We start from the raw sequence: 27975 nt of genomic DNA, 5'->3' as shown, positions 1-27975 counted from the left end.
AATTTCTGTGTATTGTACAAACTACAACTGCATTTCCCTCCTAGGGAAGGGAGAAAGACATTAGTTTTCATCCTTAGCAATGATAAATATGTTTTGGAGATAAGAGAAATGACTGGTTACACCTTCAGTATCTGCTCTCATTTTTAAATTGTTGTTTTATACTAATTGATAAAATAGGATTTATCTATTTATTTTAATTACAATGTTAAACATGAACTTTTTATTTAAGTGCTAACGAAGCTTTTACGTACAAATGGAAAACATAGGGTAGCTTGGAAAATGAGTTCACATACAAAAGATAACAACAACATGCAACAATCAAAAAAGATGCTCCTTTAAATGGACATTCATAAACATGTCAGTGTATGAGACTCTCCAAACTGTTTCCAAAGAAAAAGAACATTTCAATGAATCATGTACTAACAATATATGTGAAAACAAACATCTGGGCTGTACTCAGTCCAAAGCCTATCATGGGGAACGTACTGTGCAACTGGTAGGAAGCAGCTTTGATATATGTCAAGGTACCATGTGAGTCTCATAGTCAAAGGCTGTTCAAAACTACATTTATTCAATGCTTTTCTGGTGTGCTTTTTCTTAACCTCCTCCATGTGAACACCACCCACTTCTGTGGCTAAACTGATTAAAAGGTTTCCAGCAAGAGCTGCTTAAAAGGAATGTTTTGCATTACCTCACAGTAAAGTAAATACCAGGAGTTATGCTATGTAGACATGCATGCATGTACAGATACTCAAACAGGCAAACACAAACACACAGAGACATCTATATATATATGTATGTATCAACCCTATATACTGATAATTTGTCTCTAATGAATACCAAAAAAAGACAAGCACCAAATAGAGCATTTAGACAGGAGTGATGTGGCTGCATCCGAAAACTGAATAAAAAACAGATATTCTCCTATTTCCCAGCAGTAGAAGCAGTCATGTTCAGAACTGTCTCAGTTCGCACAGCCTGGGCTCCACCTGCTTAGGATCCAGAAAATGGACACTCCCTTTACTAAATAGGCCCCAAGTTAAGAGTCCAGTGGGCTTTTTAACATTGTGGCTGTGACCTCCATATGACTAGACACTCCAAGAAATAGTCACAGGATTACAGAGTCTGACTTGGGGCAGGAGGGGCTCATTCTTTGGCCCTATGAGCTCTGAATTCTTTGCTCCTCTGGAGAAGCTCCTTGAAGAGGAGGTGCATCATTCAGCTTCCATGCTAAGCTGCTGGTTGTGGCTTTTCCAGCCTTTGGGGGATTGAATTCCCCCAAGCTGGGGGAAGAAAAAAGCACTGATGTCCAATTTGAGTGGGAATTATAAGCAAACCATATATGTAATAAGTATTTTCTCTTTAGAATAAGAAAAGTGAAACCTGATTTAAGTACCTGTGTATCATCATCAGAGGATACTGGGCTTTGGATCCCAGTAGGGTGAGATGCCTAACTCAAAAATCAAAGAAAGACAGAGAGGTGTTGACACAGTTCTTTGTTGGGTGTTTCCCACTGGTTTGTTCAATAGAGCACTCAGTTCAGCCTGCAATTTCTTGACTCTGCTCTGAGATACTGGACTCTGCGCACACAATTGGAAATTGAGGCATCTCATTCTGTGGCCAAATTCCTACAAAAGATATTCACCTAAAATCTTCCTTTGACTTATAAATTTTGTTTATACAGAAAGACATGTAACAAACCCCTCCTTTAATACAAAACAGCAGGGCTTGTCAACATAATACACCTATCAAATGCACTTTTCAGTCAGATAGATAACATACATTCAGTCCATGTGTTATATTTCATGACACAAAAGACTGTGGACCAGGACTGTGGACCAAAATCTGTTTGGAAAACAGCCCTTAAGAGAGAGTCTGTAGAGAGAATTCATACTACAATTGCACTAATAGCACAAAGTTATTAATATAATTGCACTGATGGACCATTACATTTGAATTTGCACAAATGTAAATTTGCCTTGAAAAAATGTATACATGTGACAGAATGCGACCCCTTACAGATTCTTCCATTAAATTAAATAAACCAATAAAGACAAAAGTGTTCAAATAAAAAAGAAATAGTCAGAATAGCTACCGCGACAAAGGACAAACTTATTAAATATATGCAGCTGCCTAATTCCATGCGTCTGAGCATTGCAACTCATCTAGAGTCTAGACAGGAAGAATACTAAGTAGAAGCTCAAAAATATTCAAATAGTCAAAAATATTTTGTACCTAACTATTGCACTCTATTGTATAATTCTTACCTTTAAATCTACCCTACCACAGAGCAGTATTCTCCCCAAATAATGTTCTTTTCCTTAGAATTTCATTATGTAAGCCTCACCACTGCTGGCCCTGTAGCACTGAAGTCCCAAACTGAGAAAGAAGTGAAGAAAAGGACTGAAAGTGATTGGAGAGTTTAAAATTGAAAGGGCAGATAAACAATCAGAAAGAACTAAATTTTTAAAACCTCTTAGCTCTTGTTCCTAATAAGCAACCTGAATAATTACAGCATCATGGTGAAAATCGGTAATATAAGCCAAAAAAGGCCCCATGATACAGAGAAGCAGTAAAAATTATCAGGAAATTATTTACAATAGTTTAAAAATAACTAAGGCATTAGGATTTACACATCTGTATTTCAAATTACGGATTTAGGTTTACTTTGAAATACGTGTTTGTTATGCCTACATAGAAAGAATTGTACTATATTTTAAACTCATTTGGAGAACCAGTATGCTTTCATGTGTTTTGTGTTCTTCAAAATTAAGAAAAGCTATCCCCAAGAATATAAATAACCACTAAGTACATTCAAACCAATCCAGGTAATGAATTATGAAGAAAGATAAACCAGATGTTCTGTATATTTCTGAAAATAAAAAATATATATGAGAAGCTCTGATGAGATAACTAGATAACTAGATAACTGCAAGACAGTTGAAGGTGTAAATGACTGAGGTAATAGCTAATCCAGGTTATGGATGGTAATTGAGATATTTGGAGATTAGCATCTCTACATTTTGGGTAATATGTCAGGAAAGGAAATTATAATGTATAGAAAACGGAATTCACCGATAATAAAGATCACAAATAATTCAACATATGCTTCTAAAAGAGTACATCCATAAGTAGGTAAATTTGCCATGTAAAATAATGATTGCTTTTACTTGCTTTCATGTGAAAATAACATTTCTAATATTAAAGATACATTAACAAGTCTCCTCTTCTGCCAAAGGTTGTATAACATTCTCATCAAGTGATACAAATCTTTAACATCCAATGTGTTTTGTGTTTGCAATACGATAGATAGGAATGGGGAAGGAAAAATATAGGGCTTGCCTGCATTTGAAAGATAAGACAGATTAACACTGGCTGGGAATTTTAAAGTACTAAGAGCTGTTTCTGAATAATTCCATACGTGAACGCTTTTATTTTGGAATAAGAATGCTTTGTTCCTGTTCAGCTTGACCCAGTTTCCAAGTGTATTTAATTAGGAACAGTTTTATGTGTAAGAAAGCCTTTTGTTTGTTCTCTTGAGTAAAGCAATAAAGTTCAGTATCCGGGGTTTCTGATTCAAAACAACTTAAACATTTTAAAAAAATAAACAAGCTATGGAAACCGTGCCTAGGTATTAAAATGCAATTGTGGCATTTTCACTGTTTCCCTAAATAAGTGATTTCAAAGGCAAAAGGTTTTTTAAACATTCTTCAGTCAGCAATTACTTTCTGCTGTAATCCGTAGGCTGTGGATGGTTACTCAGAATTCTTTAAGACAAATCTGCTCTTTGCAAAACATGAAGTTACAGCAGAGGTTTTTAAAAGTATATGCCAAAGGGTCGACTGTAGTGTCTCAGCACTTCAGAAATCAAGCTATTTACATAAAGTAAAACCATGCAGTCTAGAGAGGACAAGAGGAGCTCACTCTTCCCATACTCATAGCTGACCCAAATCCAGGTGAACAGAATCTGTGGTGCCAACTCAAGCTGCCAAGCTCAGCACTGTGCCAACCACACGCACCCAGATACCTGCTTAGAATGCAAGTGGTGTGAATCCACACTGACTCAGAAAATACAGTGTAGACATGTTTAGAAACTTAAAAATTGGAAGCCTAACTTCAGGTGTCTGTAAGTATGTCTAACAAGTATGACTATGTATGCATGTTTGACCTACGTCTGCTATCACAGCTTGGGCCACATAAGTCTCCTGACCTACAGATGCTTGTGTAGAAATAAGTACATAGTTAAACACTATAGTATCAGCCTAGAGATGGCAGCCAACACTTGCAAAGCAGGAAAAGCATCTTCGTTAAGCAGTCATCTCTAGCTGATCCTGAGTACTCCTTGTCTGTTCCACAGCACAAGCAAGTGGGGGACCTTAAACCACTAAAGTAATATCAGATAGCTTATGTCATGAGTGGTTAACACATTTAATCTTGCAATGGAACAGTGGAGGAAAGTTCACATAGCATGAAAGGCAACGTAAAAAAGTTATTTCTTACACATTGCTCAGCCATTTATTACTGGCTGTAAATGGCAAGGTTTTGGCACCATTCTGCCTACAGTGGTTCTATTCTAACCCATGTCCTCTGGTAAATTTTCAAGCTATGGGGCAGGGGAATTAAGCCCAATGCTGGACTGTCCACAGCTGGATGGCTGACAAATAAGGGCCCACATGCAGACTCATACATCCTTCACTATACTGCATGAGTGACACGCTCCAAGCGTTCATACCCAACAGATCTGTGTAACTGTCCTGTAAACAGAGAGGTGTTTCAGATTTCTCTCCTGTCATTAAATATTAATTCAGATCATAAATGTTTGATCTTTTGAAAAACAGAAGATCGCATACTATCCATTCAGAAGGTACTGTGATGGCCCTTTCTGATGTGTCTGAGAACAGATTAAAACTTCAAGTAATTTGCCAGACTACTGTTAAGACAATAATGGCATGTTTTAGCTTGTGGTTGATGTGATCTTCCTCCTGCATTCTACCGCTTCCATAAGAAACAGTCTGTTGCTGCTTTCTAGGCAACAAGAAATGATACTATATGCCACATTAACAATGCTTCTTTAAATCTGTCACATTTTATCTTGAAATTATTTACACTGAAAAGAAACTACTTTTACAAATATTAGGGGCTTCAAAAATATTTATGTACAGTCTAGAATTAGAAAACTACTGGAAATTAAATTATCACCTGTTTCTATTCATTGCTGAGTACTGTTCTGAAAGAGAAACCTAAGTTGTGGTATTAAGCAAAACAAAGTCCTTTTCCTCAACAACTAAATTTTTATGTCAGTGTTTGTATTACTCCTGAAGTACTGATCTCTACTGATCTGCAACTACGTCTTATTTTAGAATACCTCACAGGGATTAGGTAGGAAGCTTAGTAGACTCTCTCTGTGTAAACATGCAACACGCTGGATAAGCTCTTCAGGTCTGCACTAACCATCAACAGCTGAAAAATGGTGACATTCGAACAATGGAAAACTGGTTTTCCTTTCATTCCATGTCCTTTGAACTACTGAAAAACACTCCTCACAGGAACTGCAGAAGCGCTTAATTCAATTATGGTAAACCAAACATACCTTCTGTTTGATGTTAAGACTATACAATAAATACATATCAACAAAGCAAGATCCTAGCTAGGAAAATTTTAAGAATAAAAAGTAATTATCTTTTACTGATCTATTCAGTGAAAGAATATTAGATATATAACTTACTCCTCACCTCCTAGGTGGTCTGTTTACTTTCTGCAATTAACATATCTTGAAATTAATGTTGTACATATTTTCAATGTATTTTTAGTATATTAAATTTAGGAATAAATCAGTTGTTTGGACACCAAAGTCTGCTTGAGGAAAAATGTCTTTAAAGCAGAAATACTTAAGATACAAAAAAGCTGCTGGACTTTATTAAATTGCACTTTATTTTATAGCATACTATGTTATGTTGTGAAAAATCAATTCTGCCTTTTTTATATACTCAACTAAATTTTCAGTCATGAACCACATTCTTACTGATGTCTAATATGCTTTTGTCAGATTTACTTCATCAGTTTTATCCCATTGTCTGCACATATTTTTGAGTGTCATCTGTAGAAAATCTTATTTTCACTTATGTTCAATTACTGGTAACAGCTCTGGCATGAAAACACATCATTACTTCAAACACCTTTTTGTTGAAAAATAAAAGGTCAATAGCCTTTAGAACAGAATTACATTATGGTATTTTTTAAAGAAAATTGCAAAAATTACCCCATACAATAAAGCAAATACTACATACCTCATAATCACAGAATCACAAACCACAGAATCACGGAAAATGATGAGAAGGTTTTACTTACTTTCAGTTTTAGGAGACACATGATTGAATACTAAACATGTTCCTGTCTTTAAAGCTCCCTGTCACTTTCTAATGAAAAGTTTGTTACACATTTGCCAACATTAAAGCTCAAAGTCAGGGACATTAGAATTTGCCCTCAAAAAAAAAATATTCTGAAATTAAAATTTCCACTTTCAAACCATATTTCCATTGGTTATTTCCCTCTCAATCATCTTGTTCTCCTCCTTAACCACACACAGAATCTATCAATATAGCTTTTAAGTTATAACTGGTATTACAAAATTAATACAAAAATGCTATCTCATTGTGAAAACTGCTATACTAATGGTCAATGTTTCAATAGCAGAAAATTACCAAACACAGAAGAAACTGCCCAATGTAGCAATACAAGATGAGATATGCACTAGAGCTAAAGAGAACATCCATCAAGTTTTAACGTAAGATTAGCGAAAAGGAATCAATAGGGGACCACCACTCTTTCCCAGTAGTGAATAGAAAATATTTGATGTGTGTAAGAAACCACTGGATTGCCACTTTCTAGTCACTGCCCACGAAGACCCTGGCTTCTAGGTTATTAACTAAAGTGTGTGTGTTTCTCTGCCATGTTTAAAAGAATCATTTTCATAAGTCAATATTCTACCACATGACTCTGCTAAGAAATAGTGCTTTAGGGAAAGACTTTACCGATTAGTACACAATACCTGTTGCTTTTTATGTAGGCAAAGAGTTATTTAGCATACTGCATGCACAAAATGCAGCAGCTGTGGATAAACTCATCACAAACAGTGAATTAATTACTAATTTCAAATGTTAAGAAATAGCCCCTGGGAAGCTGCCCAAGACATTTTTATCCAAAAGCAGTATGACTGCCATATTATTAATTAAAATTTAGGAAGAGTGCCACAGATATGCAAGAAACTCAAGAGCGGTTACTCACAACCTCATAGAGTAGAGAAGGCAGAAGCTAGCCTATAAACAGACTATCAAGGAAAGAAAAATTAAGGAGTGAAAGAAACAGACCTAGGGGTATTTTGAAATTATAGAAAAAGAAGAAGGACAGGTAACAGATAAAATCAAAGAATGCTTCATTATTTTAGAAGAAGTGATTCACTGTCACGTGAGTAAGAAGGAGAGTAAAAGAAACCATGTAAAAGAAACACAGTTTCTTTTACAGTAAAAGAAACAAGTAAAAGAAACACATGATATGTGTAATTTTGGAGGATGTAGAAGCTGGACAATCAAAACAGCATTTACTTGGTTGCCATTGCTGTTTCCAATGTGAGAAAATGTTTAATTGCTGTATGAATAAAATCAGTCACAGTTAGGTCAAACCATCTGTAGACAGAAAAGCAGGCGAGTATCTAAAGGAGGCAAATGGCAGTCTTTCTCTTCATTTAAGCCAGTGCCACTTTAAAAAGATTTCAGACAAACTGGGCAAACTTCATATTGTAGACTGTATTTGAACCCTCTTCTTCCTTGATGATGAAGGTGAAATATTACTGTATTTTTTGCTTGACACTGTAAGTGCATTTTTTAAAAAGAGCAAACTGAGGGATGTTGACAATCTACCCAACTACCCAGTGGTTTCCAGTTTTCTTATTTTCAGTCTTCTATTTCTTCTCAGTATTATTTTGAGTTCATAAAATGACGTTATCATATCTATTTTCTGTTTCAGGTACAGATGAGTCTTTTCTTCCGTTCTTCTTTCTTCTGATTCTTTCTTCTTGGTGGGTATCCCCAAAAGCTATTGCTGATAAACTTATCTTCAGTCTGGAGAGCTGTTATACAAGGTACCACGAGGAGCATCTTGGTTTTTGTTTGAGACACGGGTGTTGAGCAGCTGCCTGGCTAACATTGTAAAATGTAATGTGGAAGCATAAACTGCACCACTAAATCCTAACTCAAGGTTATGAAAGTTTTAAGTAACTAAAAATTTACTTAAATGATTCAACTAGCCTAACAGCAGCAATCTGCAAGAATAAATTTTGTTTGTAACGTGTTCTGTTCATAATGTTATTGATCTCCCTCAGACACGTGAAGCTTGCAAGTATAATGCATCTTTTTGTCATTTAGTTGAAAAATTGTATCTTTATACATACATATATCAAATAAACAAGCAAGCTAATTAGCAAATATTAGCAACTGTTCAAGTAGCATATCTTAGACTCACATCTTGCCTTAGACACCTCTTAGATCTTGCCTGTCTTACACACACATTTTAGAATGGGATGAATGACTTTCTGTAGGTGTCTCCCATTTCAGAGAGACTGCAAGAAGGTACTTTGATGACAAGGTCAGACTGGACACCAAACTTGTACATAGTTTCATTGAAATGTAAATTGATCCACCAATGTTCTGCTACTTAAAAAGGCATCTGAGGTATTATTTGAGCAGCAAGGAGCATTACCTTTTACCATATTATTACGCTTTTATGCAGATAAAATAGATGTTTGTAGTCTGATATTCCAATTTCCATATTGCTACTGCTAGATTGCAAGGGTTAAGGGGAACTGTAATAGCACTTTAACCTCCAACTTGGCACACATTCCAGATATATGAGTTCTGGCTGTGCGGAAAGTCAGAGTAACCTGCTGAGTGGTTTCCACCAAGGAACAGACTTCTTGAAGTTTCTCTACCTCAGAGATAGCACAGGGGAAGTCTCATATATAAACTTCTCCTTACTAGCCACTCAGGAGAACCTTATCACAGTTTACAGGCCGAATACAGCTTGGCATGTTATAACTTTCTTTAATGTGTATGTAATGTCATTTTACATTATATTACTATAAACAAATTTTCTTTGACACAAGTCTAGAAAAATCTTCATGAACGGATCCTGAAAGTATTTGAGATACTTAATGCTAAAGGCATATTTAACGTAAGAAGATTTACGTAATGCTCCCTTTGATGGTCAGAGGGTCTACTGAACATCACCATGAACTTCACCATGAACTTCACCATGAACTTCATCACTATTGAACTTCACCATGATATAAAGAACTGACCAATCATTCAGGTGAAGGAGTATATATTGAGAAGCTCAACTTATTCCAGCATTCACTGGTCTTTGGGATTTGAGGTAACACACAACAGCTGCCATGAGGTGGGTGCTCTGAAGAAAGACACTTTGTTGCCTTGCTGTTTTATTTGCGTTAAAGAATACACTGAACTCTACTTTGAGGATGAAGCTCCAACATTATTGTCACTGTCACATCAAATTTTAGATCCTGAATACATACCCTTGCACATGCAGAGAAATCTGGTGCAGATGTTGGTAGGCTCTACTGAAGATACTGGATGCTGCTCTGTAACATATTGTCAAAACCTGTTTACCTGCTGTGCATATTGCTGCAGCTCAGCAGGTGTTTCACCGCTGCTTTTATTCATATCAAGCTTTTATGCTTCCCATATTTTTAAACATGTTTATAAAATGCACAGCTACCAAGCTGATATGTGTTGTGGCACTTATTAGCTATGGTAGTATGCAATTCTTTGTTGCGTATGGATTTCTGTTTCTAACATTAGTTCTGATCCCTTTTTAAATCTTTTCATCTTATTAGATGCATAACACTCAAGTCTGGCCCGAACTCTAGGCAACAAAAAGTAGATACTGTTTTTGTATTTTCTGTGCACTTCAAGGAAAGAAGATGCTTGAGTACACATACACGTAGAAAGAACTAGAGCTAGATACAGTGTTTTGTCTGTATTAAGTAATTTTCAAATTTCACTATTTCTGATGTATTAATAGAACTGCATTAACTCCCTCCTGTGTTTAATATCCTAGCTACATATAGTTACTAAAAACCCTATTCGAATAACATTTTAAAACACTTTAAATTAGTTTTTCAAAATTCATTAAAATATAGTTTCTTCTCTGAAATTAAAAAATAAGTCATTTAATGACTTATAGCTGTTCCAATATAGCTGTTTTCCTTCTCCTATTGGCTTTAGATAAATAGATATTAACATGTACAAAACTAGAAAAACTAAATATATGGGTTTTGGCAGGATGCATCTATGTCCATATAGGACTGAAAAAAGTGGGGATAATAATACTACACTTTCTTAATGTGGTATCAGTGAAGAACATCCATTCAAATACCATGGCTAGAGAAAGACAGATGTAGTACTCATGTAAAAATAATTCAGAGGAGAATTCTGTTCGGACTGTGAAAACAATACTTCCCATAAATTCTTTACGCATTGTCACACCAGCATTGAGTTAAAGCCAAACAAGCATCTGATTCTTGCTTTGAATACCCGTTGATTGACTGCTGTTATAAACCATTTAATGGGACTCATATTCAAAAGACAGCTGAAAGACTGACTGTCTCATTTTAGCATTCTGAGATGTCAGTAACAAGACAAGTTCAAGAAGAGAGTTTTAAACAAATGTTTTGAAAAATCACTGTCAATATCTACCAAATAGACTACTAAACAGCTTTTATTTGTAATGAGTTATTTACTAAATTCCTTAATCAGATACATATTCCAAAATATTCTGAAGTATATTCGTGAATAGTGGAGCCTCAATTTCACCCAAATGAAAAATTTTATAGCATGTTAAATAATCTTGTAATTTCTATTTCTCTAACCATTTGGATGCACATAAATACATATTTGAATGTACAAACATGTACAGAAGACATTAGATATATAGTTATATACACAGATATAAACATAACTATAAGATATGCATAACACAAGGTAATAAATATGATATATTTAGATAGATAGACTGATTGATAGATATGTATAAATATATCTCACTTTAATTTTGACTGGTCTGGATTTTGCAATAGTGTTGTTACTAATTGAAACAGACATCCTACGCTTTTTCTTCCTCTGTACCACTTTTGTTTTGTAACAGTCCACCTAAGCTAAATAAAGCCCTAAGTGCAAACAAAAACACTGAACAGGAAATAAGATTTAGCATTTGCAAAGTACCTGACATGTTTAAAGTATGGTATAAGTATTTAATCATAAGTCCTCAAAACAGTTCTCAAGACCAGTGAGCACTTCCGCCAGCAATGCTGCAGCATAGGGAAACAGGTTACCACAAGGCAGAAACCAAGTTGCCACCAAAGCCCTACACGGAGTCCTGGAACCAGCACTAACTTTTAATAGCTGTATTTATGTAAAGCTGGTCCAAACAAGAGGAATGTAGAAGTAGTACTAACTGTTCATGAACACCCTTTGTCTCCAACACAGTGTTAGTTTTGATAGCATTAAGAATGAAACAATCCAGATCTTGAAAAGCAGCTGAAAAACAGCAGATGAAGCATCAGGTATAACCTGCCTATTAAGAAGGCATAGTTTCTATGATGATGAAAAAAACAATATGTGCTTAGGAAAAATGGAGTATAATGCATTATTCACATGTATTTCTGTCAATTATAAGCCTTTGAAAGTTAGATCTTTCCATCAAAATTAGCTCAAGTAGAAGAGGTGCCTGGATCAGAAGTTTTCCTTTTGTTTTATGCTCACCATACCTTTAAAGGTTTTGCAGAATTTGGGGATGGACACAGTACCTTCATAAAGTCTTCATCTTCCTGAGATTTCTTAGTCCTTAACAACGAATCTTCATAACAAACAGAAGTTTTCACCTTTTTGAGATTTCTTAGTCCTTAAGGATGTATCTTCATAACAAATAGAAGTTTTCATCTTTTTGAGATTCCTCATTACTTAAGGATGAAGACAGGGCTTTCCTTTAAAACTGTCCACATGAGAAAAGATTACAGTGAAGATGTTTCTATTCAGCTAGTTGGGATGGCAATGGTCTTGGAAGATTTCCCTGATATTGCATGTTTTGTCCTTTCTTTCTGAGGCTATGATCATTCCTTGGTCATGAGTATTTTCATTACTAAGGCTAGTATGCTTTGGAGTGGGAAATGTTAGATCCACTGAATAATTTGCTTGTTGGAATGATTCCTGGACAATTTTTTTTTATTTTTATTTTTTTTTTCTGCTTATTACCAGAAATCTGGAAAATGTTGCAAGGTATATGAGAACAAATTTATCAGAGTCTTTAAGTAAGCATTTTATTGTTGAGGCTCCTTGTAAAAGATTTTTCTTATTTCTTTCCTATTATTAAAGGATCCGTACAAGAACAGATGTTCTGTTTTCCTTAAGTAGGTCAAAGTTAAGACTTTGCTTTATTAAGATTTATTAAGACTGTCCATATTCTTGTTGGGATGGAGCTATTGCTCATTGACAACATGCCAAATAGAGTTTTGCTCTATTTCTAAAATTCCATTTCTAAAGAAAAAAGACGTTTCAAGTTTCACATTAACTTTTGGTATGAATTTCAGTATCCCATGTCTTCCAACACCACTACATTCAACCTTTGACATGACTGCAGAAAAAAAAAAATATCCCAAAAACATAAAACCCAAGCTGTACCAGTACACAGAAGAACAAACATAAACTGACCTTCAAAGACAATGACCTGTTCCCTGCCATAAACCTGTCTTTTGAGACTCACCTCTAACATGACATCTATAAAGAATCAGCCTAATTAAGACAGGTGAAAAAAACAATTAATATAAAAAACTTTGTATTTTGCTGTATTACTACTTGACCGTCTTCATATGTCATTTGATTTCCTAAATATCTGCAGGTGCAGGAATGGTATTTTTAAAGATATTCCCAACACATCACACAATATACTCCTAGACTTAAAAGGGTGACTGCATTTAAGAAAAAATCCTCAACATTCTCTAGTTATTCGACTCAGAGTGTTTTAACTCATGTTCTTTATATGACTAATAGCAGCCCTGAGATCCACTATCAGCTACTGGGAACTAACCATCACAGAGAGTTTTACTGTACAAGCCATTATCCCATAGTCTCTCAGTCCACAGACCTTCCATGTGTACCACCTGAAGTTCCAGTTACACACGACTTGTGGCAGAAATTAGAAGACAGGCCTAGAATATTAATCATAGGGATGTGAAGCTTCTGTTCAGATAAAGCAGGCGGACACAACTGTGATTTCTAGCATTGTAATGATCTAGGCAAGGTGTCTGTACAATGTTTAAAGTCTTGATGGTATTCTGAACAGTTATTATGAAATCTGTTGTACCACTGAAATTCTCTCTGTGTATGAATATAGTCCAAGTAAGGTCACATCTCTGCCAAACCAGAGACATGTCGCCTAGCTTTAATCATCTATAATTACTGCATCTAATCTAACTTAGTCACACAGGCTGTCTTTATAGTCAACAGAGAGATAAGCAGCTCTGGAGAGTGATACAACTCACTTGTCCTAAACACGCATTTTAGGATGAGAAATGGAACTGGACTCTGGGGACGGATTGCTGCACATAAACTTTAGCCGTCAGCAAGAAGCACTGCACAGTGTTCCTGGAGAGCCAGGATTAAAGGACAGACTTCTGTCAAATTCCGTGGATATTATTACAAGAATCGCCTAACGTACACTGCAGAAAAAATGGCTTTTCAGGCATATAACTTATAGATACAATTGATATAAGAAGAAAATGAAAATGTACTTACCAAAAACAATAGAGGACTCACAGTAGTAGTAACCATTCGGTTGCTTTTTTTTCAACATGGAGCAAAGATCTAGGCGGTGCAGGATTTCATCTCCAAAATAATGGCTTTTAAAATCTTCATACAGGCTTGAGTCAATTTTTTTCACCTTCAGATAGCAACATAAAATTCCATTAGACATTCTACTAGAAGACTGACTTTTCATATTTAATTCTTATAGTTTTCATTTTAACCAGCGGTATAGTTAGGATGAAAAACTACTTCAAGATGCAAAAAGAATACTGAAACAAAAATGTGCCAGATCTTCTGTTTTAGTTAAGCACTGTCTGCTACAGAACTTAAACAAGGAAATGAAAGTGTCATTACACCTCCTTTCTACCCCTCACTCTTCAGTCCTGTAGGAAACAAATCAACATACACAATGCTACAACTGCTTTAACTTCCAATGATTTGCAACAGTCTTCATGGAACATACAACTGGAAATTATTCTTGCTGTCATCACTGCGCATGCTACTACAAGGAAGAATCTCAAATGTTTGTCAAGGGCAGTTTTCTGGGTCTTTAAAATCACCAAACAGGAAAATGTGGTTGTATTTAACAAGTACTAGGCTTGTTAAATACACACAATCTCAGCAAATCTAAAAAACTTACAGTGATTTATAATATCAGTATCATTATGTAGTTTTGCACATATGAAGTGGAACATAAATATTCTATTAGGCTGTTTTCAGCAAACCTCATTTCAGTAGTTATTTTAAGAGTTTAGGGCTCCTCATTCCATCATATTTTCATATTTCTCGGTAGAAAGTCAGTATTTTCTCCTTCAATCTACCTCAGAATAATGCTGTTTGCTTTCAGAAATCGTTACTATATGCTAAGGGATGTTAGGAGCCACCACTGCCTCCAGCAGCTCCAACCCAGGGCTCCCTGCTGCCTGGCTGCTGGAGCCCAGCCCGGTGCCCCAGGGACCCAGGGTCTCTGATGGATGTACCTGCTGCTTTCACGTCCCAGAGACACATAAACATGTTCAGAGGACGTGGACACAGCCAGCTACACAGGCTGCCACAGACAAGGCGCTGCCTTCAGCAGCACCCACATATATGGCTCACATGAGACACAAGTGTGGACAGCCCCCAGCAGAGCCAGAAAGTCACTAGTGCAGGTGCACATGTGACTCTCTCCAGGTTCAGATTTGTGCATCCCCCAAGCACCGTCACGGCCCCTCTGTCCGCCCAGCACCCCTGCCCAGATGTCAGGCCGCCTTACCCACCCCACAGGTCCCCCACTTGCCGGCTGGTCCAGCTTGAGCTTTGGTAGTGAACCCGCACCCCTCACACACACACCTGGTTTGGGGAAGATACAGACATTTGCCCCCAGCAGCCAGCACCCAGCACACCGGCTTGGTCAGACAAGTGCACCCACCAGCCCCATTTTACACAGGACTGGCCCCTTTTACACCCCATTCTGTCCACTCCTCCTTTGTTCCTCCCCATCCCCTTCCCCTGCACATTCCCCATCCATTTGCACAGTCCCACCGACCCCCCCAACACCATGGACCCTCAGCTTTACATCTCCAACAGCTGCAGAGTCCCGACTTGCCTGAGGTTTCTTGATAGCCCACCAATTAGCGTGACCAACGAGGTTTGTTTCTTGGTTTTGTCTTTTATGTTTGACAGGTTTGTGTCTCTGTATATTTTGTTTATTACTTCCCCCTTTCCCTTACCATCCCATTTGACAAGGTCCTCGACCAGACAATCCTACTGAAATAAACATCCCCACACTCCACATGCCCTTATCAGTCCAGCTCTGGCTCTCGCTACTGCCTCCCTTATCCTATGTTGGTCAGGTTTCTGTTGTTTAGGGCTTCCTCCTTTTCTTATTATCCCCTTCTGCACTGAAAAGGTCCTTCGCCAGACACCCTAAAGGGGAAAGACGCTGTCTCCTTCCTCACACCCTTACACTATATCCGTTCATCTGAGCATCACACTCACGCACTTCTTGTGATGCTTCATTTACAATGACTTATATGCAAGACGCCTCAGTGTTGGTATGTCTACTGAGCTTTTACTCAGGTACAAAATTATTGACTTCAGAAGCACTTTGCTTGAGTAAGTATCTGCACATCTGGTTCTCTGAAGTCCATTTTAGAGACTTTTGGTCCCCTTTACTAAATTAGACTTTTGGTCCCCTGAAGTCTAACTTAGTGAAGGTCAGAAGTGTCTTTCCATTTCCTTAATCTCTGAAACGATGACATCTAGTGGTGAATGCTTTTCATTTCGGGTACACGACCTCCTTGGAAGTCTTACATTTATTCCAGCCTCACTGACATTATTTAAAATTTGATATTCTATGGCTAGATTAGTCCTTATGTACTAACGTTATTTTGAAATTAAATCATCATTCTTTGTTTTTTGGCTGACAGTTCTTTGAAATACATTTAGACATCAATCAGTAGTAAAAAAAGACCTTTTCAGCCAGGAGAACACTTGTCAAAATGTGAAGCCTTGAGTACTCATGGAACAAAATGAGGAAAAGATCAAACCCACCACTTCATGCTCCAATAAAAAAATAGCATTTACAAGAGGTTGGGATGTTGCTTGTCAAAGAGATTGTTAAGGTGTGAATCAAATGTTGAATACTCAGGAACTGAGTTATGCTTGTGATGCACTACTGAAAGATATTTGGAAAAGCAGCCATGGGAAAACTATGATATTTTTAGTAACTTGGAGCAATTTCTGGAGCACTGTTTGTAATGAGACGTGAAAGGATGAAACAACACAGGTGCATGGGAAGGTCATGGTTCATTTCTTAATTGAAAGGGTCTGGAGCAGCAGAGATGAAAGAGAGGAGTTGTTACCACATGGGAAAGTTATAGATGCTGATAATGGAGATATGCTATAATTGGGGGAGGGTGAGAAACAAGAATACTTGAGAGGCCATTTTGAAGCATTTGGTGCTGGAAGGGGAGGAAGACACCTGCCTCTTGAGGAAGCACTGTAATGCATGGAGGGACATGGCTGTGTAACATGGGCCTGGAGAGACGTTGCATGTGGAGCTCTTGCAAAACTGGCAGGGCACCAAGGAGACAGCATTTGGTAGCCCTGTCATGTCTCTTAACTCTCTGCCTGTGCCTCCTCTGTATGCAGGCAGGGAAGGTGCAGCCTGCCTTCCCCAGCCTGCAGTTAAACCCTCCGGCTGCATGGAGTCCCCATGGCTGCTTGTCAGCAGGCGACCAAGCAGCATTTGCCCCTTCGTGGGACCAAGGGCAGGAAGGCTCAAGGGGTGACAGGCCTTAGCACAACTGCAAAGCAAGGCGCCCAACACCCTCCCGCAAGCAACATCAGTTTCCATGTACCAGACCCCACAGCCAAAATGCCCAACTCCCAGCACCACACGTCCAGCTCTCCAAAGGCAAGGGCTGCATATGAAGATTCATTTACAGTTGCTCGAAGTAGCTCGTTAAGTAAGCTGCAGAAGCTGCAACGGGTGAAAGAAGCGAGCAGTGGGGACCCAGGCAGCGGGCAGGGACAGCCATGGGTCCCGCTGGAGCACTGGCAGGCAGTGCAGAGGCAGGTCATGGAGATCCTACGTGGGAGCGGATGCTTGGCATCTTCAGCCGGCCGGCTGCTCAGGGGGCTTCTTCCAACCGCCTCCTCTCCCTCCCCCTCAGCGCGGGGCTCCGAGGAGGCCGGGGAGGGATGTAGCGAGCCGCTCCCGAGGACGGGGCAGGGGCTGGCGGGAGGAGCTCGAGTCCCGAGGAGAGGGGTGCTCCCATTCAGCCGGGAGGCCGCAAGGGAGGTTGAGGGTCCATTCCCCGCATGACGGCAGGGACTTGCTGCCGGGAGGGGGCTGCTGTGGGCCGCCGGCGGCGGGGGGCGACCGGCGGCTAACGGCCGCGCGGCAGGGGCGGGGCGGGCTGGCGGCCGCGGCCTGGCTGGGGAGCCGGGGCTCAGCGCCACACTGCGGCGCCTTCCTGACAGGACGCGGCGGGGGGGAGGCCTGAGCGTGGGGAGGCCGGAGCGCGGGGAGCGCCGAGCACCGGCCCGGAGAGGGAGGGGAAGGGGGGGTCAAGATAAAACTTTTGGGCTGCAAGGAGACGCAGCAGCCGAGACGAGCTGCCCGTCTGGGGTGAGGAGGGTGAGTAGAGGGGGGAGATGTGCAAGAGGGTTGGAAGTGGGGTTGGGAAGGGATGGAACCGTGGACTCTGTAGGGGAAACTGTTTGGTATGGTTGATCCCTGCAGCAGTACATTATGTACTCGTATAGAAACTGCTACTATGTGATGGTGCTGCATAAATAGCGGGGTAGGTCCCTGAAATGATGACCAGTTTATGTGGCTGCATTGTTGTCAGGAGCTGTGGTCGCTGCACATGGGTGTCCCGTACCTCTGAGGGAGGATGATTTTGTACGTGTGCAGGTACATTACTGTGTTTATGGGTATTTCAGCATGCATCTATACTTACTAAAATAAAGGATACAAAGAAAAACTGTAAAACTATTCCAGCATTGCTGGTAGTTGGCTCAGTCACACCTTGCTTGGAGGCAAGATGGTGGCTGTAGTTACTGGCTGCATCTTTTCACTTGAACAGGTAACATCTGTCTTTAATTCCTGGTAGCATCTTAGTTTCTCCAGGGTTGGAAGAATGCGTGTTAACCTGCTGTTGTCAATTACAGTTACTTCTCAGGACTTTTTGGATGAGTTGTGAATAAAAATATATTTCTCCAACAGAATGAGTGCCACATCAGCCATGAATTGTGCCTTGCCACCACCCCTTGGGCCCGAACAAGAGGACCAAGAGTGCTCAGAGACACACATGTCTGTTTTGTGGTATGCAGGGCAGCTTGCAATTACTTATTATGATACAGAAGATTGCTCAGTCTACTTCATGCCTGACACACCTGATAATGAAGACCTCAATCTACTGCATAAAGTGATTGGGGAAGTTAATCCTCAATGCATAGTGACCAGTGCAAAACAGGACCAGAATATTGCCAAATTCCTGACCAACCTAACAGCTACTGCTGGTGATAAAGATATAGGAAAACCAGAAATTGTCCTGTTTCCTAACATAGATTTTGGCCTAGAAGTCAGCAAGCAACGGATCCTATCTAGGCAATTTCCATTTATCCCATCTCATATGACTGCAACAGAGAAAATTCTCTACTTGTCCTCAATCATCCCTTTTGAGAGCCCACTCATGATACGAGCCCTAGGGGGACTCCTTAAGTTCCTAGACAGGAGAAGGGTTGGAGTTGAGCTCGAAGAAAGCAGTATTGCAGTTCCTATTTTGGCCTTTAAAAAGTTTGTGCTGTCAGATATTGTGAATATGGACCAAGACACTTACTGTGTCCTGCAGATATTTAAAAGTGATATCCATCCTTCTGTGTACAAGCTGTCCAGTGGATTAAAAGAAGGATTCAGTTTATATGGAATTTTAAACCGTTGCAGGTGCAAATGGGGAGAAAAACTGCTGAGGCTGTGGCTCACACGACCTACTCGGAACTTGACAGAGCTGAACAAACGGCTAGATGTTATCCACTTCTTCCTGCTGGCCCAGAACCATGAAACAGTCCTCACTCTTCAAGGTTGCCTCAAGAATATTAAAAATGTGCCTCTTATTCTAAAGAGAATGACTTTTTCCCACACAAAAGTTAGTGACTGGCAAGCACTCTATAAGACAGTGTACAGTGCAGTGTGCCTTAGAGACACATGTCGTTCTCTGCCCAAGACCATTGAACTCTTTCAGACTATTTCGCGTGTCTTCACTGATGATCTGCACTACATTGCTAGTCTAATCAGAAAAGTGGTGGACTTTGAAGGCAGCATCTCAGAGAACCGCTTCACTGTTAGACCCAATGTGGACCCCACCATTGATGAGAAGAAACGAAAGCTGATGGGACTGTCAGACTTCCTTACAGAAGTGGCACGAAAAGAATTGGAGACCTTGGACAGTCATATTCCCTCCTGTTGTGTGATCTACATTCCTTTGATTGGGTTCCTTCTCTCCATTCCACGGCTACCAACTATGGTGGACAAGAGTGACTTCGAAATTGAAGGCTTGGACTTCATGTTCTTGTCAGAGGATAAACTGCACTATAGAAGTGCTAGGACTAAGGAGCTGGACAGCCTGCTGGGTGACTTGCACTGTGAGATCAGAGACCAGGAAACACTTATTATGCACCAGCTGCAGACAAAGATCTTGGAGAAGTCTGAAGTGCTTAACAGCGTGATTGAGTACACTGCACACCTAGATGTGCTACTGGCTTTGGCAGTGATGGCCCGGGAGAATGCCTACTGCCGGCCACGCTTTACTCACCGCCATGGCTTCCACATCAAGGATGGAAGACATCCACTCATGGAACTATGTGCAAAGACTTTTGTGGCCAATCCTGTGAACAGTGGCGAGGCTACCAAACGAATAAAGATCATCACAGGGCCCAACTCATCTGGAAAGAGTGTCTACTTAAAGCAAGTAGGTCTTATAGTATTCATGGCTCTAATTGGCAGTTATGTCCCTGCAGCAGAGGCAGAGATTGGAGTAATTGATGGGATTTATACAAGAATCCACAGCAGGGAATCAGTTTCTGTAGGGCTCTCCACTTTCATGATTGATCTTAATCAGGTTGCCAAGGCAGTAAACAATGCCACAGAGAGGTCCTTGGTACTTATTGATGAGTTTGGTAAAGGGACCAACACACTGGACGGCCTGTCCCTTCTGGCTGCAGTCCTGAGGTACTGGATCAGTCAAGGAACACAGTGTCCGCAGGTCTTTGTCTCCACTAATTTTCACAGTTTAATGCATCTAGAACTCCTGCCTGACACACCTCTTCTGGAGTACCTGACCATGGAGACGCACCAAGATGGAGATGAGTTGATATTTTTCTATCAGATCAAACAGGGCATGTCCACTGTTAGTCATGCTGCCAACATTGCTACATTAGCAGGAATGCCAGCCAAAATTATTGAAAGAGGAGTGGAAGTGTCAGAATTGATTCGCAATGGAAAAGCTATCAAACGTATCGATCATCCTTCAAAAGGAGATCGGATGGAAAAATGCAAGTCTGTTGTGGAAAAGTTTCTTCGCCTAGACCTTGATGATCCCCATGTGGACTTAGAAGAGTTCATGCATAAAGAGGTGCTGCCTTCTGCAACCTCAGTCCTGTAACAGGGGTATGTGTAAAAGCATAGATTATGTGGTATCTACCATATTCAGTAGGAGAGTTTAGTAATTTAAAGAATGATCACTATGACTAACACCTCACACTACATTTAGCTTGTAACAAACTGTCTATAGTTATGTCCTTTCTTCTTCTTGTTTAAAACAAGTACTGTATTTACATATTTCTGCAATATGGTGTATGATATGAAAGCAGGAAGACCGAAAGAAGAGAATTCAAGAACCTCTTCCAGTTATTGGGTCACCCGGTTTGTGCATTTTCTGCCCCTGTTGTTAGATCTTCAGATTAAAAAAATACTGTAGAAAAATCACAAAACATTTCTGCTGGTCTCATAAGATTGTGAAAGCAAAGTGCTTATTATTTTGTATTGTGCCAACGTGATCATTTCAGCCATTTTAGGATCAGCATCAAAGATTCCAAATAAGTATGTGCCTCAGACTCCCATATCAGCAAGCAACAGTTGACACAATACAAACCACTGATGTAGAGGCTGATAAATGGAAATGCAGAGGGACTTAATGAGCTCTGCAGCTTTTCTTATACCAACATTTCTGTCCAAAATGCCAGAGATCCCAGGATTTATTATAAAAAGAATTCTGGAGGTCAGAATCAGTGGGGATTGATAAACAGAGGAAGTGCTTTGGTTTTACTGAGAATCATTCTCTTCTCATAAGGTTCTATATGGTACGACTATGTATCTATGCCATATGGGTATAAATAAAAGCAAAATTACAAATCTAGGAAACTGAAAACTATACTAGGGATGTAAGACAGAAATTCATGTTTTATATTCTATTTTCGAGTATTGAGTACGACTTAACATTAAAGGAATAATACCAGAAGGGGAGGATTCCCTTTCACTTCTCTTGTCATGCAGACGATCTTCACTGAACACAGTATTAGACGTATGCAACAAAAATTCATTAACAGATTAATGAAGCAGGAGACATGATATGTAAGTACTATAGAAGTAATAACCTTTCCTGCAACGAGATAAGTGCCTGAGATTCCTTATGTAAATAAGACAGAAGAAACATTAGATAGCTCATTGTCTGACTGCCAAAACTTGCTGTAATTGCTTACAGTATGGCTAATAAAAGACATCAGCAGATATACTACATCTCTCTTCAGCTATATTTGATTTCAAGAAGCCAAAAATATTAATGTCACATAAATTGAGAGAAAATTTACATGAGAAAAAAGTAATTACCTTCATAATTATCAGTATTAAACATCTTATCTGGTATGTCTACCTGAACATAGCAAAAAGATGAATGTGAGTGCAGATCAAAAATATCTGAATTTGGAGACACTGCTTTGGGTTTGATTCAGTGTGGAATTTTCTCCTTTATGATGAAGAAAGTATTATTAGTAGTATTACAAAATAAGTTCCTTATGTTATCTCTATATGAAACTAGGATAGTGGCAGAAGTTTAACATAATTTACATTAAAAAATACAAAAATAAATTACTGAATCATGCAGTTACTGCTACTTCCAGTGCAATCATAATTATACTGTCTGGAAAATAATATCTAGCATCTTGACGATGTTACCATTGGAGTTGAATGGTAACAGTGAATCAGGCCTTGTACAACACTTGCAAGTGTTGTAAATACAAATGGATTTTTCTCACTAATATATTCTCTTTTACTAATTATACATATAGCATTCTAAAGATATACTGTACAGAAGAATATAATATATTAAATATTCATAAATTATATTTTTGGCTTTTTTTTCTTGTCAGCCACTGTCTAGGCTAAGGATATACTCCTTACTAATTAAGCAGATGCCATCAGAGCAATTTAGCTGTCAGTCATCTTTTAGTTATGAAATCCATTTCACAGTATTTGCAGTTCTGGCAGCACTAGGTATCAGAGGATCTCCAAATGTCGTACAGCATTTATCAAGGGTGCCTCACAACAGGCCCTGAAATAAACAGCAGTCTGGACGAATGAAAAGCAGAGGGGTTGTGACTGACCTGTGGCAACATAGCAGGCTAGGGAGGGAAGCAGGAATAGAAATGTTATCTTCAAGTGCAAAACTCCAGTTGCTTCTTTCATTGTGTTTCATTAGGTTCTTTGTATAGAAGATAATGATACTAACCCAAGATTCTTATAATTCAAACAATCAATTGTGGAAATAGGTAAACATGTGCAAGTAAATTATATCCCTTTATCTCCTTCCACAAGGACACCTAGAGGCACACTGTACCTCCTTAGTTTGGGTAAGTTTTCAGTGGCACATTTGATCTCAGAATTGTCCAACTAACCACGAAGAATGAGTTGCTCCCACTTCTGAGTAGGTAAATAAGTTCTTTAACCTGAGAAGCTGAAGGGGGTACATTAACCCAGATAGCTCTTTTCTAACCCACTTTATCTCACATTTTTATCCTTTATTAATGTCTGTTTCCAAGTTTTTTGCATTTACCATTTTTAGCTTAATGCTGTACCCTCAAAGTGAAAAGCTGATTTCTTGAGATCTTTATTAATTTTGAATTCTGAAACTCTTTGCTTTGTAAATATCAGCAACGATTTGGGAAAGTTAAAATCTTTTCAGAATATATGCATTTCAAAAATGCCTGTAGCTATATTAAGGCTTGAAAAACAGATTTTTTCTTTTTTTTCCCCCAAAAGATAACTTTGGTGGAATTTAGATGTCATGAGGAGAGTGGCTTACCAGAGTATCACTTAAAATAAGGAAACTTACATTTAAAAAAATACAATGATAAAGCTATAGCTGTGAACTATACTCAACTACTTTAGTTCTATTTGCTCTTTTATATGCTTTCTCATGTAATCTTTATCCACTCCCCCTTTCTTGTTTTTCATACTGTTGTATGATCTGAAAATGCAATTAAATATTATATTAAAACATACTACTAAATAGTTATTCTTTTTATGTTTCATGTTTTTATTTATTGTTTTCAGTAAATGCATGAAACTATCTCACTAAATACACACACACAATGAAACAAAAAATGACAGTAAAGACTGATGCTTATGCCTGACAGTGGATTGACAGAGAAAATTCCTGATAAAATAATTTACAGGTTTTTAATACATAGTATCTTTCTATACAGTGTATCTTCAGAATATCATCTGCATTATCCAGCATTATGGAGGACTAAGGAAGATGATTTGGAATGACATTGACCTGGTTCTCTCAGCAGCAGTGAATATCAGAACACAGAAAGTATGCATCCTGGCTAGTTCATGCAAGGTGGATAAATGTAAACAAAACAAATGACCAGCCAAAAAGCAACCAAAAAACAGATGGCAAAAACCCCACCCTGACTGTCTCAGATGTTTTAACCAAACAGTTACATTACTGAACAGCTGATATTCTAGAAGAGCTGTAGACTTTTAAAATGAGCGTTTTAAAAAACAACTGTTAATACAAGCAAAAGCTTATGTGAGCTTACAAATTTAATAGCTATAATATACCACCTACCACCTGCAGACAAGTCTTTAACTCTGTTTCAGAGCGAGTATGTGTGCCCTTGAAGTTTCTTGATGTATCTCAAATTTCACTGCCTTCTTTCAACTGATATGACAATAATACTTAATTAAAATGTGCACCTTCAGCATTTTTAGAGTTATTTCTAATGAAATGTTAAAGTATTTTTCTTTAATGCTTATTATTAAGGAAAAAAATCAACTTAAAATATTTGTATGATGTACTTTAATTCTTATTTAAAAAATATTTTTTTCTGAAAATTACTTTCCTGGTCAATGTTAAAGGATCATGTAAAACATTCTATACAATGTCAGCAAAAAAATTTTATGGAGATATACCTTATGTTAAATAATACAATATGACTGTTAAATTAGTATGAAGTAAAAAACTAGATATACTAGTATTGCTTCTATATATTTATAGTTATAAATAGTTATAACTATCAGTTATAACTATAATCATCAGTTATAACCTACTTTTATGTATTTGTATATTTGGTCAAAAAAGCTAATAAATAGGCAAGAAGTAACTGCCTGCAAGACAGAATATAGAAGATGTGTTTCATCCCTACTCTGAAATTCACCAAAGCATATTCAATAGAGGGAACTGACAGTGCATATTATGCATAATCCAAATATAAATTCCACTGTTGATATGCTTATTTTCTCCTATACAGTAACAAAACAAAACTATCCAAACAAACAGCATGCATACAATCTACACCCTAATAATAATGCTGTAATTTTGAACAAGTACTTTCATCCTTTGGTCTTGCATAGTTTCACAAAAGAAAATAGACCATGATATTACTGTACTGAGAATATCAAGAGTGGAAACTTAAAGTACAGTACAGGACTACTGTTTATATGGTAGATGTAGTCATTGCTTTTTCTAAAAAAATCAGTATTTTCAAGTCTTACCTCTTCAGCTGGTTACAAAGTAGAAAGTAGGATGCTATAGCATAAGCAACTCCTTTGTTTGTCTCCAAATTAAACTTTCTAGATTGCTGCTGGGCTATGTGAAATGTGAGCTCACCTGCTTACGTAGCTGTGTTGATTTTGACAACTTCATGAAGGTCAGATGTGGTTTAAAAGCTCTTTCTTCTCCTGCCAAGATGCCCTTTTCTTGAAATATCTTTTTCATAGTCTCTGAACGGGGAGAAAAATGTAGAGGTACAAAGATATTACATGATAGAATGATTAAAAAGGTGCTTTCTACTGATATGAGTCACAGCTGCTCCACATGGAAAAAACAAGATGATGAGTACTAAAAGACAGAGAGATTCCTAGTTAACTTCAAAGGTACCTATTATTTCATGTGAAAATAGTCTTATATTTGCAGTTAATATGGGTCACAAATTTGGCTTTACTAAAATAATGGCAATTAGAAAGCTGTCCATACTGTCTGCTGTTGCTATCAAAATAGGAACTTGACATTAGAACTGTTCAGGAGTTACTCTCACTGGAAGAGTTTTGGAAACTTCAGGAAAACTCTGAGTATGCAACAGAATTGTCTCTCTTCAAAAACACTGTCCTGTGGTGAGTTCTATTATCTGTATTTGGGTAACCTCCCACTCAGACCAAAGGAAATCTGACACTGAAAGCTGTAAATTCTGGCACTGGATTTACATGGCAGAATTAGAGAACATATCAGGTATGCTGATGATTTTTGTTTGTTTTTTTAAGCTTCACTGTTGCCTTCCAAGCCAACTTTCTGTTTTTAATGTACACTTTTATCTGTCTACAGCCCATGCCAAAGCAACTCTACTACACTGACCTAGTTTACTATTTCCCAACTCACCTGCCCAATGTAATGTTTCATTTCTTGGAAATAAATTTCAGTATAACTTTTGAATTATGTTCCATATTTCTTTTAGCTGAAATACTTTAAATGAAAAGTTTCTGTTATAATTTTGAAAAAAAGTTTAGATAAAATTGATAAAACCTCTGGCAAAAATAATACCAGTAAGTAGAATATTTCTATTACTGAAAAACTGCAATATCTTTTTTTTTGCCTTTGCAAATACAACTTCCAATTTTTCATTAGCTGTAGGTCCAGCTGACTCATGCTATCCTTGAACTAAAATCAAAACAGGGGGAAAAAATAAAATCAATCCTATCTCATGAATTTAATGAACCCTTACCATAACGATGTATTTGCATTTAAGTGTATTATTTTTTGAGATGATAGCTCAGCTGTAACAGAAAGATCCAGTGCTTTATTCTCCCACCTGGAAGAAAATGCATTACACTGGGAAGCAAACAGCACAGCTGGCTGAAAAAAAATAGGGAAGGCCCAAGGAAGAGGAATATAGGCATATAAAGCTGGCTAGCATAAGTCTGCCAGTTCACGCTCCTCTAACGTGTCATTCCAGAAACCTTACTCTTACTGCTTTTTGTTTTCTATTGTAACTATTTAAGTGAGCTACTTTGAAATCACACTTAAGTTTGTGCATTACTTTCCAACAGAAAAGTTCTAGAAGAAGCTCAGAATGTTCACTTGGGACCTGGAGATCAAAATTCACTTCTCTTTCTCTGCTGCATATGATTTATAACCTTAGGCTCCACAGTCTATGCAACTAAAGTTGGGATTTTGAAAGAAGCCAAGGAAATCAAAGACCCAAATGCCATCTCTTAAACAGGCCCACTTAAAAATTCTCTTTCAACCTTCACTCCCCACTTATAAGATGCTGATGCATTTTACAAAAAAGAATTGCCCACCTTTTATTCAAACTCACAGGATGCTGAAAGGATAACTGGATTAACACTTGTGAAGCATTTACACAATGGTAATAGGAGTCATATTACTATGACAGATGCTGAAAATAACCTACCAGAACGGTTGAGCTGGGAAGGGACCTCCAGAGGTCATCTGGTCCAACCTCCCTACTCAAGCAGGGCCACCTAGAGCTGGTCGCCCAGGACTATGTCTGGATGAGTTTTGCACGCCTCCAAGGAGGGAGACTCCACAACCTCTCTGGGCAACCTGTGCCAATGCTCGGTCGCCCTTACAGTAAAGGAGTGTTTCCTGATGTTCAGAGGGACCCTCCTGTGTTTCAGTTTGTGCCCATTCTCTCTCTCTCCTCCCCCGACCCATGTATGTATATATGTATATACAAGCATAACTGCTATATAGAACTATGTATCTAGATCTACAGACCTACTATATATCTACAGCTATGTATCTATACACAAGTACAGCTTACCTACTTGTATTATTTTAAATTGTGTCTGCGGGAAACATTTCTAAATTTACACTGAACCCCCACTAAGCTATTGTGCAGCTGTGCACACAAATGCTGCTGAAGAACAGATTAACATATCAAAACCGAAGACTACAAATAAATGTTTGCTGCTTCTTCAAACTGAGATATGGAAGTTCAAATTAAGTCATTTAGTTATGGTGTGCATGTATTTCCATGCATTCCATGTATTTCCAACAAGCCTGCTTATTTTATGATGTTAGTAAGCTAATAA

At 38.3% G+C, this 27975-nt stretch overlaps 2 protein-coding genes across 8 annotated transcripts in view; one reads left to right on the top strand and one right to left on the bottom strand.

Moving 5' to 3' along the window:
* Window positions 1–27975, bottom strand: part of AKAP7 (A-kinase anchoring protein 7) — a 93004-nt gene that overhangs the window by 38571 nt on the left and 26458 nt on the right. For 6 of the 7 annotated variants that reach the window (XR_012041485.1, XM_072855862.1, XM_072855860.1 and 3 more), the window contains exons 6-7: window positions 25535–25647; window positions 13863–14007 (exon numbers count right to left, since the gene is read on the bottom strand). Coding sequence is in view for 6 of the 7 variants with exons in the window: in XM_072855862.1 (XP_072711963.1) it covers window positions 13863–14007; window positions 25535–25647 (258 nt within the window). In the remaining variant the exon portion in view is untranslated. Of the gene's footprint in view, window positions 1–11707; window positions 12064–13862; window positions 14008–25534; window positions 25648–27975 lie in introns of those variants that run through there. The other variant, XM_072855865.1, reaches the window with a different exon arrangement.
* On the top strand, window positions 18590–21025 carry MSH5 (mutS homolog 5). Its single transcript, XM_072857909.1, has one exon. It carries the CDS (start codon window positions 18590–18592, stop codon window positions 21023–21025), a length of 2436 nt encoding a protein of 811 aa, XP_072714010.1.

The sequence above is a fragment of the Ciconia boyciana genome, chromosome 3 (genome assembly GCF_034638445.1).
Source record: "Ciconia boyciana chromosome 3, ASM3463844v1, whole genome shotgun sequence".
Lineage (NCBI taxonomy): Eukaryota > Metazoa > Chordata > Aves > Ciconiiformes > Ciconiidae > Ciconia > Ciconia boyciana.
The sequence above is the reverse complement of the archived record's forward strand: the minus strand, read 5'-3'. Positions and strand labels throughout refer to the sequence as shown.

Coding starts and splice junctions, on each gene's coding strand:
- MSH5 (XM_072857909.1), top strand. CDS start 18,590: ATGAGTGCCACATCAGCCATGAATTGTGCCTTGCCACCACCCCTTGGG.